Source organism: Microtus oregoni, unplaced genomic scaffold (assembly GCF_018167655.1).
Source record: "Microtus oregoni isolate MIOR12 unplaced genomic scaffold, Mior012 000022F_ref0000154, whole genome shotgun sequence".
NCBI lineage: Eukaryota > Metazoa > Chordata > Mammalia > Rodentia > Cricetidae > Microtus > Microtus oregoni.
In genome coordinates, this window is record NW_024543081.1 from 9,129,730 (window position 1) to 9,146,413 (window position 16,684).

Below are 16,684 nucleotides of genomic sequence, written 5' to 3' on the forward strand. Positions count from 1 at the left end.
GCATGCTCAGTGAAGACCCAGCCAGCATAAGGCAGCAATGGGGGTGGGGAGTGGGGGTGGTACAGCCCTCAGAGGCATGGCAGAGGGGAGATAAGCCCTCTTTCAGTCCCTGCCCCCTCTCCAGCGGATGTCACTTTCTGCATGTCCCAGGTGGGAGTATCTGACAGTGTGATGTCCCCTCCCCGCCAGGGCCTTCAGTTCTGACTTACTTCTCTGAGGCCAGACCCAGGTGGGGGCCCAGTGCTCAGTTGGACCGTCGAGCTGAAGACCATTAAGTCCGTGAGATCATCTCAGGCTGCCTCACAGTCAGACTCCGCCACGTGGTCACTTAGCACGGGCAGGACCTGCTGGGTCCCGCAGACGGAAGTGTACACAGCTGGCCCGGCCCTGAGGGCAGCAGCATGCCACCATCCCAGAGAGGCCTGAGGATCTGAGGCTGGGATCCTGTAGGGCCAGGATTCCCTCAGGGTCTGGGAACCCTAAGCTAAGCCTGCTGCTTGGGCCCTGCAGTCAGGTCCTAGCCCAGGGCCCTCTGACCTGACAGAGGAACCCAGGAGTGAGCCCTGAAAAGTCCGGCTGTAGACACGAGGAACAGCCCGCACTGTGGACAGTGACTTGCTCCTCTGTGTGCTCAGAGCCAAACCCAGGGAAGGTAGGCTGAGCTCTGAGTCCATTTGAGGAGCCTAGAAGGGGAGGAAGTGAATTAACACATTGGTGTCAGGAGAGAATGGGGTTCCACAGGTCTAGGTTGATGGGCAAGTGGAAATAAGGACAGACATCCCAGAGGGGGCAGTGCGTCTGTGACTCCAAGATGGAGGGACTCGGACTCACCCCAGCCTGAAGGACAACCTCAGCGTCTTTGCTGGGAGTGGAAGCTGAGAGGTGGGTTGTGGTGGGTGCTCAACAGCTCTTAGATTCAACCCCTCCCGCCAGTCCCTCCTAAGATACAGAGACAGCAGTGGGGCAGCCTGGCCCCACAGGCTAGAGATGGGGGATGGGCATCTGAACACCCAGCCGGCCTCCCCAGGCTTCTCCATCTCCTCTGAGTCTGTAGTGTGAGACCACCCCCCTCCCAGGGGGTGTGGACATCTCAGAGGTACTTTCTCCTCACAATGCATTTTTCCATTTTTTGGAGCTGACCCTGTGGGTTTCCATATGGAAATCCTCTCCTAAGTGCTCTCAAAAGCCTTAATCTCTGCTCTTCCTCCCAGCAGGGCCAGGGGCAGGAGGCCAAGCTCAGAGCAATTAAGCAGCTTACAGTTTAAGAGGGAATAGAAGGAGGGGATACAGGTCCTTAGGGGCTGTGCCACCACCAGGACACACAGTGCTGAGCTTTTGTGACATGTGTCTGATCATTGAGCTTTGCCCAAGGTCAGCACGTGTTCCTAGAGGTACCTATATATGGTCCCCAGGCTACTGGGAGAAGGGCTCTTCACGTCCATGCCTGACATAGAGACAGTTAGCCAATTGCCAACCTCCAGATCACCCCAGTGGCCCTCAGCCAACCCTGACTCAATCCTCAGGGAGGCAGAGTACACTGTTCACTGGGTGCAGCCTGAGTTGGATCCCCTCTGCTCTCTGTGATTAGGTGGAGAGCACCTGAGGGCAGGGTGGCATCAAGTCAGCCGCAGAAGCTGAGTAAGAGTTGGGGACAGTGTGGGCTGAGAGAGGGACACCCCTCTGTGGCCTGGGCATGGCCCTTCCCACACTGAGCTATGTTTTTGACGGTGTACTAGGGCATTATCCCTGACTGTCCTTGGGATGATAATCCTTGCTGTGGAGACATTAGCACCGCATGAAGGGGCAGGAACCTACCCTGAAGATGACAGGGCCGGGAGTATACAGGCTACCCATGCACCATGTGGACTGTGATCACCAAGTTCTAGGTGTCTGTTTCTACAGATATGACGATTCTAGGCACTTTGCCCCAGTGAGAACAAGCTGAATCACTCCACGTTTGTATTTCTGGGTCTGTCTTGTCTCACCAAACACAACAGCCAGCAAATTCTTCCATATCGGAGAGTGTTTCAGAGCCTTCTTCCTCTCATTTTTACAGTGATGGGAATTGAACCCAGGGCCTTGCACATGCTAGGCATAAACTCCCCCAGCTTGGTGCCTTTCTTTTTTAAGGCTGAGTAATATTCCACCGTGTCTATTCATGGGTTTTGTTTATCCCCCTATGCCTGTGGAGTCTTAGGTTATTTGGGGTGCTGTAAATAAAGGCTGTGGGTGTGGGGGTGTGAGTACACACTGGAGCCTCTGCTGTGTTCCGAGTCTCCCAGCACTGTCCCCTGCTTACCTGTGAGTGTTGTGGCTTCCACACTGGGACTCACACCATCCAAGAAGGCTTTCTTCTCCACTGTTTGCTTCCTCTTTAATCTGCTGCTGTGTCCCCGGTGCCCAGAAGGGTGGCCTGGCCAGTGTCTGCTTACAGAAAGGTTAATGGAAGTCACCCTCGGAGACACAGCAGGGAGACAAGGGTCTCAAGCCCTGAGGTGGCAGAGGTAGTAGACCTGTCATCCCCCCTCCTCCTGGACACTTTGGATGGTGATTTCACCACCTGAGCCATCGGCATCCCTTTGATTAAGTCTCATTTTGCTGTGAAAAGCAAAGGAGGTGACGGGGCTGCTGGGGGAAGGTCATTCATTTCAGAGAGGAAATTGGATGGAGGTGTTTCCATCCTCCATTCGCCCGCCCCGGCTCCCTGCACGCTCCTGCCGGCTGCTGCCTGTCTGCTTGTCCCTCCTCTGCGGGCAACAAAGCAAGTGTGGAGAGACAGTTGCCGTGACTCTCTGTGTCTTACACAGGCAGCGCCGGACGGGTCAATGCCAGCCGGATGATGACCAGTTGTGGCCAGCGGTCCCGGAACGTTCTCGCAGTATTCTCTCTGCTGTTTCCTGCAGGTAAAACCTCAGTGGGGCTCAGTGGCTAGCGGGAAGTGGGGGTCCCTTCCAGACCAGAGCAGCAGCTGGGGTTCTGCATGCCGACGGACAGGGTATCTTAGTCTCCTGATGCTGGTTCCCACCCAGGGATAAGCTGTTGGATACTGGGGGCAATGGGGCTGCCAGGAGGCTGCACTCACATTTGTTCCTCTAGTTCTGTAAGTCAAAAGTAGACGATGCCGATCTACCTCTTGGATGGGTGAGAAACTGAGGCTGGAGAACACAACTCGTAGAGGGGCCAGGATTCAGACTTAAGATGTTGGAGCCACACCCTCCCGATACCAGTCAGTCTCTGGACTGACACCACAGGCAGTCTTGGGCTCACAGAAAACAGACCCTTCGTGCCTCCAACCTAGACCTGAGCCAAGAACTGACAGCCCAGCTGGACAGCCAAGACCTAATCTGAGTCTGGTCCTACGTAAAGCCTTTCGTGGCCCTGTCTGCCTGTGTCTCGCCCTCTCTCCTCCTCTGTCTCTGCGCCGTTCTGTTTCTTTGTATATTTTCTACCTCTCTAGGTTTCTCTCTTATGTGTCTCTGTTTCTCCCATATATTTCTCTCATATCTCTTTCTCACCTCATTGGTCTCTGTCTCTTTCTGTCTGTTGTGTGTGGCTCTCTCTCTTCTCCCTGAACCTCCCCACACTGTGGCCAAGTCATGGCTTAGGACTGGTGGCTTCCTTCTCTCACAATTTGTTTGGGCTGTAGCTCAGAGCGAGATCGTGAAGGGGATAGGGTGGGGGCAGAGTAGAGGCCAAGCTGAGACCAGAATCTGGGACCGTACCCGCTCCAGCTCTTTTCCATGTGATGGAGAGCCCTGGTCCTCACTTCCCCAGCTCTTCTTCATGTAATGGAGGCGGGGAGGAGGCTGGTCCTAATTAATCTGGGTGTAAAGAACCAGTCACTTCTTGTTACCACTGAGGTCAGGGACTCAGTGAAGGCAAGTGGGTGGGGGGTTCACACAACTGGAGAACAGCTGATTCTGGAACTGGGGTTCACAGTGCTTTACACAAGTGCTAGGATGCTAGAACCCAAAGAGCTGGAGGTAGTGAGCCTGCACTGAAAGTGTTCAAAGAGCCCCCTGGGGTCTCCACCACAGGGGTGCTGATCCTTCTCCAACGAGGGGAGGAGTCCAAGTGGGTGTCTAAGAGCTTGGGGGGTACCATCCTCCACCAGGGTATCCACCCAGCAATCCTGGTCCCAGCCCGGGGCTCCTCTATCCCTGAGGAAGCTGCAAGGCCTTCTGGTCACTGACAAATGGTTAAGGCCAGTGGCCAGAGCATCCAGGAATGGCTGTGGGGCTGCGAGCTGGGTCCTGGGCAGGACCTGCCCATCTCTCCTGTGTTGACAATTACCTCCGCAAAGGCCTGACAGCCTTCTGCTGTATGCTGTGTCTCATGGCCAGGGGCTAGTCCCAGAGCCAGGCGTGGTCTTTCAGCTGGCACTCTAGGTGTGTCCAGCATCCCCAGGTGCCCACACTGAGCACACAGAGCCACAACAGAGCTTCAAATCATGCAAGAGCCATGCCATGGTACTTGAGTGCTCTCCTCTGCCCCTCCCCGTGAATCCCACTACGTGCAGTTGCTCTGGGGCAGAGGTCCCCAGCCCAAGTACATGGGCATCCCCATGGCAGGGGTGTGTCAGAATAGATCAAAACCTGCTATCCCCCCCCCCCCCGCTCCACTCCACGGGGACAAAGAGCTGAGTAGGGGGCAAAGAGCCTCCATTTTGATTATCATGCTTGGCCAGCCAAGGCTCTGAGCCTCGCTTTTCTCTTCTGTGTGATGGGAGTAGACGGGAGTCGGTGGCATGTCTCCTTGGGGCATCACACAAGTAACCTCTGTGTCCCTGGGCAGGGCTCTTCTCAAGAACAAGAGTGGGCTGGAGCCTGGAGAGCCACTACCTTCCCACTCGGGACCACAGAAGGAGAAACTGCCCTTCTGAGAAGGGCCTTTGGAGCCAGCCTAGGCGCCAGCTCTCAGGGTGCCCACCCCCTGCCAGCTGGCCTGCTGGGGTCCCCTGCGGTGGTGTTGTGTGGGCTGCAATCTAATAACCTCTCAGCCGACAGCGCTTCTCGTGGGAGCTCTAAGAAGCCAGGGCCTTTGTGCCTGGGAGATGCCTGCGCCAAGAAGCCCCTTTTCAGCTATACAAATTAGATACAGTGAGCCCTTCATGAAGATACTAATTAAGCCAGAGACAGCCGCTCCAGCTTTTCCATTGTTGCTTTGTTCACATTTGGTGCTGTTTATCACTATCAGTTCATCCTGGTTTGCAGCAGAGGAGGTTGAATAGGGGCCTCTTTCTGTTGGCCAGGGAGGGATGATCTGGGGCCAGCACAGCGCTGTATGTGTGGGACCCAGATAAGACCTTGCTCGGGTCTGGGGCAACAGCTTTCAGAATGCGAGGAGCTGACACTTTCAGTACAAGTAGACCCTAGGTCTTACAGCTCTACATAGGCTGACATGGAGGAGATCCTGGCTCACACCCAGCCTACTCTGGAGCAAGCTGGAGGTGGGGGAGATTGCAGGAGCTGGGTCATCACCACTGATCAGCTCCACCAAGTCTGTTAGGCCTCTGAGCCTCAGTTTCTCTACCTGCGAAATGACATCACAAGCGTGCCTGTTAGGGTAGCCATGTGGATTAAGAGGGGAAGCCCTTGGTACACAGAATAGTGTCTAGTCACTAAGGGCTGAGATGAGAGGAGGGCTTCAAGGAGCCCTCAGCCTGGAATACAGTAGTCAAACTGTTGTGACAGAGCTGGGGACCAGGGGTCCAGGAGGCTTTGGGGTGGAGATGAAGCTCTTCCTAGGGAAGGGAGGAGCCAGCAGGACCCTGGACCAGGCTGCCAGTCCCTTCTGCTGGGCACCTGTGGGCTGCCAAGTGGACCCTGGTGAATCTGGTGTCTCTATATTCCAGTCCTGTCCGCACATTTCCGGGTCTGTGAGCCTTACACAGACCACAAAGGCCGCTACCACTTCGGTTTCCACTGCCCCCGGCTCTCAGACAACAAGACCTTCGTCCTGTGCTGTCACCATAACAACACGGTCTTCAAATACTGCTGCAACGAGACAGAGTTCCAGGCGGTCATGCAGGCAAACCTCACGGCCGGCCCCGAGGGCTACATGCACAAGTGAGTACCATCCCCCTTCCCAACTGCTCCAGCCACTGCCCACGCCTGCCCTGGAGAGGTTGCCTGCGAGGACTTCAGGCAGCCTAGGTTCCTGGCCTGACTCTCTGAGCTTTGCTGTTCCCACCCGAGAAATGGGTAGGGGGTGTCCACCAGGCAGTCCTGCTGCAGAAGTTGAGTGGGGTCAAGTCTGCAAAGCTTGGAATTTCCCAAAACTGTTTTTTGACTTCGTTTATCCAGTTCTCTTGTCCAATGGTATCGGTAATGGCTTTGATGCAGAGACTGATCCTTCAGAGGTAATCCATTAAGATGAGATCTCCAGAGGAATTTTACTGGCAGAGCAGCAAGGGGGTGTGCCGAGGGGAGCATGATGGGTCAAGGTGGCACACACGTCTCTGGACAGAGTTGACTGTCCTTCACTGGGTTTGGGGTCTTTGTGTTTCTGGCTGTTAATGTGACTTTTGCCATTTTTTTTTCCTGTCACATTCTTAGTGTTTTTCTTATTTTTTTTAAACAGGAACTCTATATATGAAGGAAATATTGATACAAATATTTTCCAGGGTGCCCTTCACTTTGAGATGTTTTTTGCGCATGCTCAGCGGTCCTGTGATCGCAGGACACCCATTTATTTTTTTCATGGCCTCTAACGTTGACCCTTATTGAGAAAGGCCTTTCCTTCTAAGATCATTGTAAAGGTCTCCTATATCTTCTATTTTGTGTCTCAGATTTTGCCTCCCAGTCTCTGATCTGTTGTCTAGGTCAGGTTTATTCTAATGTAACTTTTCCGACAAGAGCTGGATTTTATTATCTCTTCCACACACAGCGTGTCTTGCTTTCTTTTTGCATTATTGCGATGCAATGCCCTGACTAAAGTGACCCAACAGAGAAAGGGCTTACGTTGTCTCACAGTTCCTGGGGACACAGTCCACTGTGGCAGGGAAGACATGGTAGCAGGCAGGGGAAGTGTGACAGAAAGCAAAGAAAGCTGGCTGGTCACAGTGTACCTGAGAAGTGGGAGGTGAAGAGGAAGTGGGTCCAGGTTCTAATAATGACTCAAGGCTGAATCCTGGAGACTCACTTCTTCTAACAAGTGTCCTAACCTGTCCTAAAGGTCAGTTTTACCAGCTGGGGACCAAGTGAGTCTTGACCAAGGTCAAGCCTGTGAGCCTGAGAGGAACATATCACCTTCAGAGTCCAACAAGGCCCGGTGTCCCTGCTGAACTGTCTGCCTTTTTTTCTTTTTTTTTTTTGACAGAGTTTCTCTGTGTAGCTTTGGAGTCTGTCCTGGAACTCACTCTGTAGACCAAGCTGGCCTTGAACTCACGGAGATCCACTTGCCTCTGTCTCCTGTGTGCTGGGATTAAAGGGTGCGCCATCACAGCCCGGCCTGTCTGCCTTCTTTCTGTCTTCTGGTGTGACTTTCAAACTCACCCTATGCTATGATGAGCTGCACACGGGTCCCAGGGCAGAGTGTCATAGTTTCATGACCTTCACTGGTACATGTCATATGCTGGTGTAACATGTGTGAGTTGCTGACTTCTGGTCTGTCTTCATATTTCTGTGGTTTAATTATCCTGGGCTTGTTACCACCTGAGTTTATGTGAGTCTCCTGCTCCCCCTCCCCCATCAAAACAAAACCAAAAATCTTATTGGTCTCTTCTACTGCAGTTCCTGAGTTACAGCTTCATAGAAGAAAAAAGTTCTGTGATATTGTTTCTTCTCTTTCTTTATTTTTTCCCCCTGTGTTTACTGTTTCTCCTCAAGAACACAGAGCTTCTCTGGTTGGTAGTGGCACATACCTTAAATGCCAGGACTCAGGAAGCAGAGGCAGGCGGATCTCTGAGTTTGAGGCCAGTCTGGTCTACTCTACAGAGTGAGTTCCGGGATAGCCAGGGCTACACAAAAAAACCTTGTCTTGAAGAAAAAAAAAAGGCGGCGGGGGGGGGGGGGAATATAGCTTCTTTGCCCACTGATTCAGATTTTCTAGTCAAGTGTTTCATCACTGAGCTAAGCCCAGCCCTTCAAATTTTCTTTCCCAATGCTTTTGATTTTCCTCGCAGCGAAGTCATGCGTGCTGTCCACATTTGTTTCTCCTTGTTCTTTCCATGTTGCTGTCAGAAATAGCGTCTTTCCCTTTCCTCTTCTGACTGTAGATGATAAAAATTAGTGATCTTTATTTATGAATTTCCCCCTCAGTTTTCGTAACACTTTTTCAATTGATTCTCTCCTGTTTCCAGTTATGCCTCTTGGAAGCAATCACTCTGTATCCCTTCTTCCTTGCTTTCAATGCAGGGGCTCCCAGGACTGCCCCAGAACCTGCATGCAGCCTTCTAGACCTGGGGTCACTGAGTGGCCTTGATGCCAGGCTTACGTTCACATTTTCTGGCCTCAATCCTTCCTTCCTTCCTTCTCCCTCTCTCCCTCCCTCTTTCTTTCTTTCTTTCCTTCTTTCTTTCTTTCTTTCTTTCTTCATAGACAAGTATCTCTAAAACGGGTCAATGTTCAGGCATTCTTATCTTCCTTGACATTACAGGAGGCTTCAGATGTTTTTCCAGTACACACAAGGCTAACTCCTGGTGCCGAAGCAGGATAGGAGTCTGGGTAGGGGTGTCATGGAGTGCCTGTAGACAAGATCTCTGGTAGTGCTGGGAGCAGCAGTACTGAGGAGCAGAGCCTCTGCCTCTGCCTGACGCTGGGGCTGGAGGTTTTGCTACCAGACTCTGCTCACACTGGGGAAGGTGCTGCTTTCCTCTGGGTAGGCAGGAGATGCAGACTCTGACTCCCATCCAAACTCCTCCTCCTCCCACTATGGCCAGCTCCTAAGAACTCCTTTCTCTGATGCTTGGTGCTTCCCTCTGAATATCCTGCCATCTGCTTGGGCCTCGGAATAATCCTGTGTGTGAAGTAGCTCAGCAAGTCCCTGTCCATCACAGCAGGGCTGGAACCAAGTCTGGAATTTGGCCTAAGCCTTCTGTGAGACCATGGGCTAATTCCACGAGGAAGCAGTGTAGGACAGGGCTGAGGCTGGGACTCCAGGGTGCTATAGGAGCCTGTGAAAGCCCCAGGGCCACACTTCCTCCAGGTCTGGCACCTGGGGTCTGGGAGCCTTCCTGAGAAGCCCACAGGTTTCTATAATCTGCTCACACAGGGTTTCCCACAAGCAGGGGCCTGGTTGTAGTTGCTGGCTGCCAGAGGGAGTAGGAACAGTGAATTTCTGAAGCTTAGCTGGAGGTTTTATTCCTCAGCCTTCAAAAGCATACCTGGATATAGCATCCGTGAGTCTGAGCTGCCTGCCCTGTTGTGCAGGCCATGGGACTCCCAGCCACAGCTGGTTTGACACACAAGGAGAGTGGGGACCACAGCCATCCTAGGACTCTGGAAGGCATCTTAGGAACTCCAGAGAGTCTTCTAATTAGAGGCAGACCTTAGGGGAGAGGCTCAGGCAGGGACTGTCCACAAGGCACCCAGATGCTGGGATCTGGTCATTTTTTGCTGTGAGGTCATCTAGGCCTGCGCCTTGTAGGACCTTCCCTGACTTCTACCTGCCAGATGACGGGTGCATCCCATACACACCCTGTCGACAGATGTGGAGTCTGCTATCCTAGGGCATCCTCCTTTGTAAGGAGCCATATTCCTTATACCCCTCTTTCCACAGATGAGAGCTTTAGCCCTCTGGGGATGTGAGGTGAGCCCATGCAGGCAGCTGGGCCCTGCTCCTCACCCCCAAGCTAGCACCTCTTCTAAGGGAGATGAGGCAGCCAGACTTAGAAGAAAAGTGGGGTAGACACAGGTGGAGGGAAAGGTTACTCTGGGCAAACTCCTTGCAGAGGACAAGGGGAGAGGGATGAGACCTTGTTGGTCCTGGCCTTCCAGATAAGACATGGCTTGCCAGCCAAGGTCAGGGCCTCCCAGCCAGGAATGGGGTTCCCCAGCCAGGGACAGGGCCTTCCAATTGGTTGGGACCAGAATCCTTTCTTGAGGGCTCTAAGCTGTCTCTGTATCACCAGGCCTGTTCTTGAGATGAGGCCTCTGGGGACCTAATCAGCCACAGAAGCCAGAATGTGGCCTGTGAGGGAAGCAAACCCCACTGAGGGACCATGGGAGCCCTCTCTCCTGCTTCCAGGCCCAGGGACTTTGTGGGGAGGGTCCAGGCCAGGGAACTGCCGCAGGGCTTGGCTTCCAGGTAGAGTCAGTCGCAGAGATGCGACTGAGGATGATCTTTGGAAGCAGAAGTCAGGATGGCAGCTGAAACGGAGCCCAAGAAGGTTACTGTCGAGTGGGCTCCTGGTGGGAAACCACCGGTTGGCTGTACTACTGTTTAAGGCCTTTGCCACACCAGGTTTACAGACACCCTGGGCCTGGAGTCTCCATCAGCTTCATAGGCTATTGGGTAGAAGAAGGGCCAGACCAGAAACTTGTTGATGAGGTCTCTTGTGCTAGGCCACCAAAAGATGGCAAGAGTCAAGGCTAGGGACACAGGAACCCTGTTCTGTCACTCCATACACATGTACAGGAAGCTGGGCCTTCTCCAAAGCCAGGGAAGCTGTCTCATCTCCACTGAGGCTGGAGACCCAGAACCTCAGGCAGATCCAAACCTGTGCGGATGCGGCCTGCTGGTTCAAGCAAGCCGTGGTGACCCCAGTGGGCCCTGTTCAGAGTGCGGGCTCCGCCTTTTCCACTATGAGTCAGCAGGAGGTGGGCTGGTGACCTAGTCGAAGCCACTGCCTTATTTATTTGTGTTTTTTGGATGAGCAGAGTGGTGTGTGGCGGTTCCGGCTGCCTGGAAGAAAGGCAAGCCATGGAATGAAAGGAGACTGCTTTGCCAATTCCACCACCGCAGCAAGATGCCTGCTTCCAGCCGTGCAGGCAGCCAAGGGCCAAATTAGGGCCAGCCAGGCACCCCTGCACCCCTCCCAGACAGGCCTTGCCCCTGACGAGTCAGGAAAGGCCTTTGTTAGAGTTGCCAGAGAGATCAGTTAGTTCTTGTGCTCTCTCAATCTCTCTCTCTCTCTCTCTCTTCCTCCCTCCCTCCTTTCCTCCCTCCCTTCTTTCCTCTCTCTCTCCCTCTCTCTGTTTCTCTCTTTCTCGATCTCTCTGCCTCTGTGTCTCTCTTTGTGTCTCTGTCTCTCCCTCTCTGCCTCTCTCTCTCTTTCCCTTCCTTCCTCCCTCCCTCCTTTCCTCTCTCCCTCTCTCTGTCTGTTTCTCTCTTTCTCTATCTCTCTGCCTCTGTGTCTCTCTTTGTGTCTCTGTCTCTCCCTCTCTGCCTCTCTCTCTCTTTCTCTTCCTTCCTCCCTCCCTTCTTTCCTCTCTCTCTGTCTCTGCTTCTCTCTTTCTCTGTCTCTGTGTCTCTGTCTCTCCCTCTCTGCCTCTCTCTCTCTAGGGACAGGATACCAGGAGGTGGCTTGAACAGAGGAGCCTGCAGGTGTAGGGTTGGGGTCTCCAGCGAGACAGAGAAGCTGACACTCCTGGACCTCACCAGCTTGTCAAGGCCTCTTCTTTCCGGGCTCTGCCAAAGCCCTCCTTTCTCAGTAGCTACAGTGACGCTCCGCAGTGTGGAGTTATTGGCCTGAGCCCCAGCACCCTGCTTTCCCCACATGGCCTCTTCCTTGGCCTCCTGGCATCTTGAAGCGTGCTTTGAACAGTGACCCTGGCTTGCCAGAGTAGGGTGGGCATCACTGAATCATTTTACGCACCCGCACAGTCCCACCAAAGCTCGTCAGGCATACAAGCTCCTTACACATCATCATGTTTGAAAAGATCTTCTAGCGCTACCATGGTTCCTTGCCTGGACACTCCAGATAGACACCCCCAGGACTTCCCTGCCACTCATACAGAGTGATTACAGGTGAACAAGCCCAGTTGCCAGGATGAGGCCCAGAGAGGGTGGAAGAGTGTCTGAAACCACGCAGCACACAAGGCCACAGTAACATCTGTCCAGCTGTCACCTGGATCCAGCTGCATTGAGGTGATGGGCTCCTGGGACACTAGTGGCTCTGCACATGGACTGCCATGGCCCAGGCTGGTGTAGTGGTCCTCATCTAGGGCAGGATGATCTGTGGCAACGGGAGAGGATCAATGACGAAGAAGTCACGTGTGGCATTTGATGACTCCCCCTAGGAATGGCCATGGCACCTCTGCTCACATGGTTCTGGCCAGTGCCAGCCCCATCACACCCGGTTCCGCCCCAGTGCTGGAGAGAGGTGTTTATAGGTTTATTAGGGGACCTTGTCTAGGTGTGCCACTGGGTCCAGCTGGCTCTTGTATGCAGCATGCTGCTTCCTGGCCCTGTGGCCCAGCCCTTTGGCAAAGCGTATTAGCAACAGGGCCAGAAGAGACAGCAGCTAACTCCACTGGGACATCTCCCTAGTAAGGAAAACGGCATTTTTGGTAGAAGTGAAGTCTACCTCCCAGGTTACTAAACCCAAGACTCAGATCTGTGCCGCACACAATGGCATTGACTGACACACATTGTCTTGATGTGTGGCCTTTAACAAGATACTATGCCTGTCTGGGCCTAGACTTATTGAGTACTTCCTTTTGTTTGTGATTGTTTAGAGACAGAGTCTCACTCTGTAGCCCAGGCTAGCCATGAACTAGCTAGATTCTTGTGCTTCAGCCTCCCGAGTGCTGGGATCCCAGTCATCTGCTGCCACCCCTGGCTTCACCTGAGCCTGCCTTCATTGGTTTCTTCTCTGTCTCTTTCTGTTTTGTTTGCGACAGGGATTCATGTAGCCCAGGCTAGTTACCAACCCTGTGTATCTTAGGATGACCTTGAATACCTAATCTTCCTGTCTCTGCCTGCCCAAGTGCTGAGGTTACAGGCATATGCCAACATGAACCTTTTGTGTAATGGGGTTAAAACGCAGGGCTTCATGCAACTAGGAAAAACTCTACTGGCTGAGCTGCAGCCCCAGCCTCCAAGGTTCGTTCTCTTTCCAGGACTTCATGTCAGTTTGCTAAGTCTCATGGTTACACCCCCAAAGTAGGACATGTCATCAATCCTCCTTCAAAACAGAAACCGAGGTTCATCTCCCTAAGAGTATAGAAAGTGAATTTTGAATAACTGACACCTGCGGAACCCGTGTCCCCACTGTAAGGTTGACTGGGTCACTTCCACAGTGTATCCTGCCTTCATTATGGATGAACTCCGCAGGAGGCTGTGCCCATTCCCACCCAGCCAACCCCACCAGCCGGCCAGGGATGCTGCAGCCAGGGTCTTCCTGCTCCGGTTGACTGGATCATCGTTCCCATGACTACACGGTGGGGATGGGGATTTCCATGCCAGGCCAGGCCAGGCTGCAGCTGTCTGCTGATGTCTGCTGATGTAGCTGTTCCGCTCCGCAGACACACTGTGACTCCTCCAGCGCTAAGGTTCTATCATTGCTTTGGAAACCCCAAGGAAGCTGAGTCATACAGTCCCGCACACGGCGCCTGCCACTGTCTGAGGCTGGGCGGATGGGTCACAGATGCCCCACCTGGGACTCTGTCTTTCGTCTTCTCCCTTCAGGCAGGCAGCCAGGGGCAGGGTGTGTGTGTGTGTGTGTGTGTGTGTGGCAGCCCTGGCATCTGGATGCAGTTAATTTCCAGATTGCATATTTCAAATTACATTTTAAAAATTAAAGACTCAAATCCTTGCAGCTGGCAGGCCTGAGAGGGCATGGCCTGGGGGCTGCAAGCTGTTGCAAAGAGGTTTGCGGTCCTGGCACCCCACCTGCCACACACAGGGCATGTTTCCTGTAGGCAGCGCCTTCCATGGAAGCAAGCATGAACAGGCAGACGGGGAGACTGTCCTGCTGCAGACACGTACAACCAAGCCATGCACACAGGTGGAATAGTGACCTTTCGTTAGGCAAAATGCTCAGGGGAGAGGGGACAGGACTTGTTATTAATTCCTGGTACAGGTGGAGTCTGGACCAGAGCACAGAAGCTGGGCACTCCCTCTCTGGTGTCTATCCCAGATTTGACCTTGGGATTTCTCAGGATTCAGCATACTCTCAGGTTGTAGGGGCCTGGCTCTAAACTCCTGGCCTGGGATGGAAATCCTCATCCCCACAGTGAAGTCATGGGCACAATGACCTTGTCAGCCAGAGCAGGAAGACCCTGGCTGTGGCATCGCTGGCCGGCTGGTGGGGTAGGCTGGGTGGGAATGGGAACAGCCCTCTGCCGGATTCATCCCTGATGCAGGAACACAGAACACGCTGTGGAAAGTGGCCTGGTCACCCTTACAATGGAATATTCACTTTCCATGGTCTTGAGGAGATAAACCTCAGTTTCCACTTCTGTAAAACCGGAGAGGATTAGCCACTGTGAGTGGTGGCATGTAACTACTCCTGTGGGCTCATCCGTCAAATGGGATCATCACTCTGAGGCACAAGCTCAGAACTGCAAGTGTCCCAGCTTACCATGGGCATGCCATTCACACAACTCAAACACCTGGCCAGCACTGGTCAGTTTTACATCCACCCGTCCGCCCGTGTCCTGCCCATCCTCAGTTCTCACCATGTCCTCACCGTAACATTGTGTTGGGCATGCAGCTACAAGTTTGATCCCTACCTGCCCTCAGGGAGTCCCCAGTCTCATGGGGCAACAGTCTTACAAATGCAAACAGGCCCCAGGGTGATCTCAGAAGCTCCAGGAGGCTTCCTGATGGCCAAGCTGTGACCCAGCCCCAAAATCTCTGGGTGCACATTAGGTCGGGAGTTGAACCCAGCAGAGATGCATCACAGCTGGAGTGGCTTGGTCCCCAAGCCTTGGGTGGGACACCTCTGGAGCTGTTTGTGTTGGGTTTGGCCCAAGTGCTCCAAAGAATGACTGGGGGATCTTAGCATAGAGTTTGGTCCCTCAGAGCTGGCTCTCACTGCCCAATTTCCCCCATAGGCATGGCAGGTCCATTTCCTTCCTTCTTAGCACCACGCAGAGCAGAGGGACCTCCAGTTGCCCTCGCCCTGCGCTCACTTTTAGAGTGTTCCTAGCTCCAGGCATGGCCACTACCCCTGCTGCTCTGGATGCCAAGCAGCATCTGCAGAGAACGGCCCTGCTCCCTCCCCGCCTCCTCAGCCCCCAGGCTGCTGCCATGGGAACCACCAGGAACAGCCTGGTTCTCAGAGCCCTGCCATGGGGGCTGCAAGAGAGAGAAATCTGGGGAGAGATGGGTGCCTGGGACCAGAGCCCACCTAGACATCTGTCTCCCGTGAGACTCCAGCTAGTAAGGGCTGAGCTGGTCTCTTGGCCGTTTTCCTCTGGCAGGCTTTCTCTGCTGTGCCCTGACACTTCCAGGCAAAGTTAGTATCCATTAATAAAAAGCCCAGGGCTTGGCTGTCAGTCATTCACACCTTCATTTGGTATTGTCTGAGAGGTGGGGTTGCAGGAAGGAGCTAAGGCTTCTGGTGTTTAGCATTTGCTGGGGACTGAGCCCAAGTCCTGAGTACTGAATTCTGAACACCTGTCTTGAGGCTGCCAAGCTTCAGGTGCACAGCATAGCAGAGCCTCACCATTAGCCTCGCCCCCTCCCCCACTGCCCTGACTCTGAAGGGAAATCTTCAGTCTAAGCACTTGACCAGCTGGGAGACAGTCCCTTGAGTAGAGAATGAAAGTAGGTTTAGTGGCTTCCATCCTGACAGGGCTGGGCAGGGGATAGCCACCGCCTCACCACCAGAGACCCCAACTCGAGCTAGAGGCCTGCCTGAGAAGATGCAGAGCCAAGAATCTATGTTGAGGAGAGACTTAAGGCTGTACACTACAGACCCAGAGATGGGGGGCGGTGTTTTTTCATAGACTACAGGGCAAAGCAGACAGAGGAGTCAAGACTTCTAGGTCAGGCAGGCAGGAGCCCCAGACGCAGACAGGGCCTCCAGGGGTTGCAGCACTCAAGGGTCCTGTCTGGACAGAGCCATAGGTCCCCCTGGAGTGGAAGTCTCTTCTCCACACTCTGGCTGGCCCACACCCACTTGAGCAGATGCCCACGGCAGGGGAGAGACTGAGGTGGGTGTCACTTGAGCCATGGATAAACCAGCTCCTTTAAACTGCCCCAGTCCCTGGCGGGTACTATCAAAAGCTCAGCAGCCCAGGGGCAGTGGCAAAACTGGAACTGAGACCCCAACCTGGGAAAAGTGGTGTAAGGAGGACACGTATGCCCACAGGTGACAGGGACCAGAGGAAAGGATGGCTTTAATGAAGTCTTGGGGGTTTTGGAGAGTCTCACCTGAGGGTACCGTGAACAGCTGGGCAGAGGGGGAGGGGTTGGGGATGTAGGAACGGCTACCTGGCAGACAGCATGGCCTGGCCTACGCAAAGGCCCTGGGATGGGAGTGACCCAGGTGTGTGCTTCAGTGCTTAACCAACCTGTAAAGAGTCAGCAAGGCTTGCCACCGGTTGAGATTGGGGTGCTAAATCCAAAGGGCTCTTGCTACCTCTGCAGGGTGACTGTGACCTCTGTGGGGAAATAGAGGATTGATGGAGGGGTTCAGCGAGCAGTGTTTCCAAGTCTGCCTGCCTGAAGCCCTAAGTTTCATTCCCACCACTACACAAACCAAGCCCTTGTCGAGGATCAGAGAGATTCAAGGTTCTCCTTGGCTACATAGCAAGCTCAGGGCTACATAAAGCCCTTTGCTTAAAAAAAA

General features: G+C 53.7%; 1 protein-coding gene across 3 annotated transcripts in view; it reads left to right on the top strand.

Annotated features, from left to right (window-relative positions):
• The window catches only part of Shisal1 (shisa like 1), a 110,295-nt gene that overhangs the window by 71,059 nt on the left and 22,552 nt on the right, over nt 1–16,684 (top strand). For all 3 annotated transcript variants that reach the window (XM_041672386.1, XM_041672385.1, XM_041672383.1), the window contains exons 2-3: nt 2,808–2,903; nt 5,855–6,068. In XM_041672386.1, coding sequence (XP_041528320.1) covers nt 2,837–2,903; nt 5,855–6,068 — 281 coding nt within the window. In that variant the 5' untranslated portion in view covers nt 2,808–2,836. The remainder of the gene's footprint in view (nt 1–2,807; nt 2,904–5,854; nt 6,069–16,684) is intronic.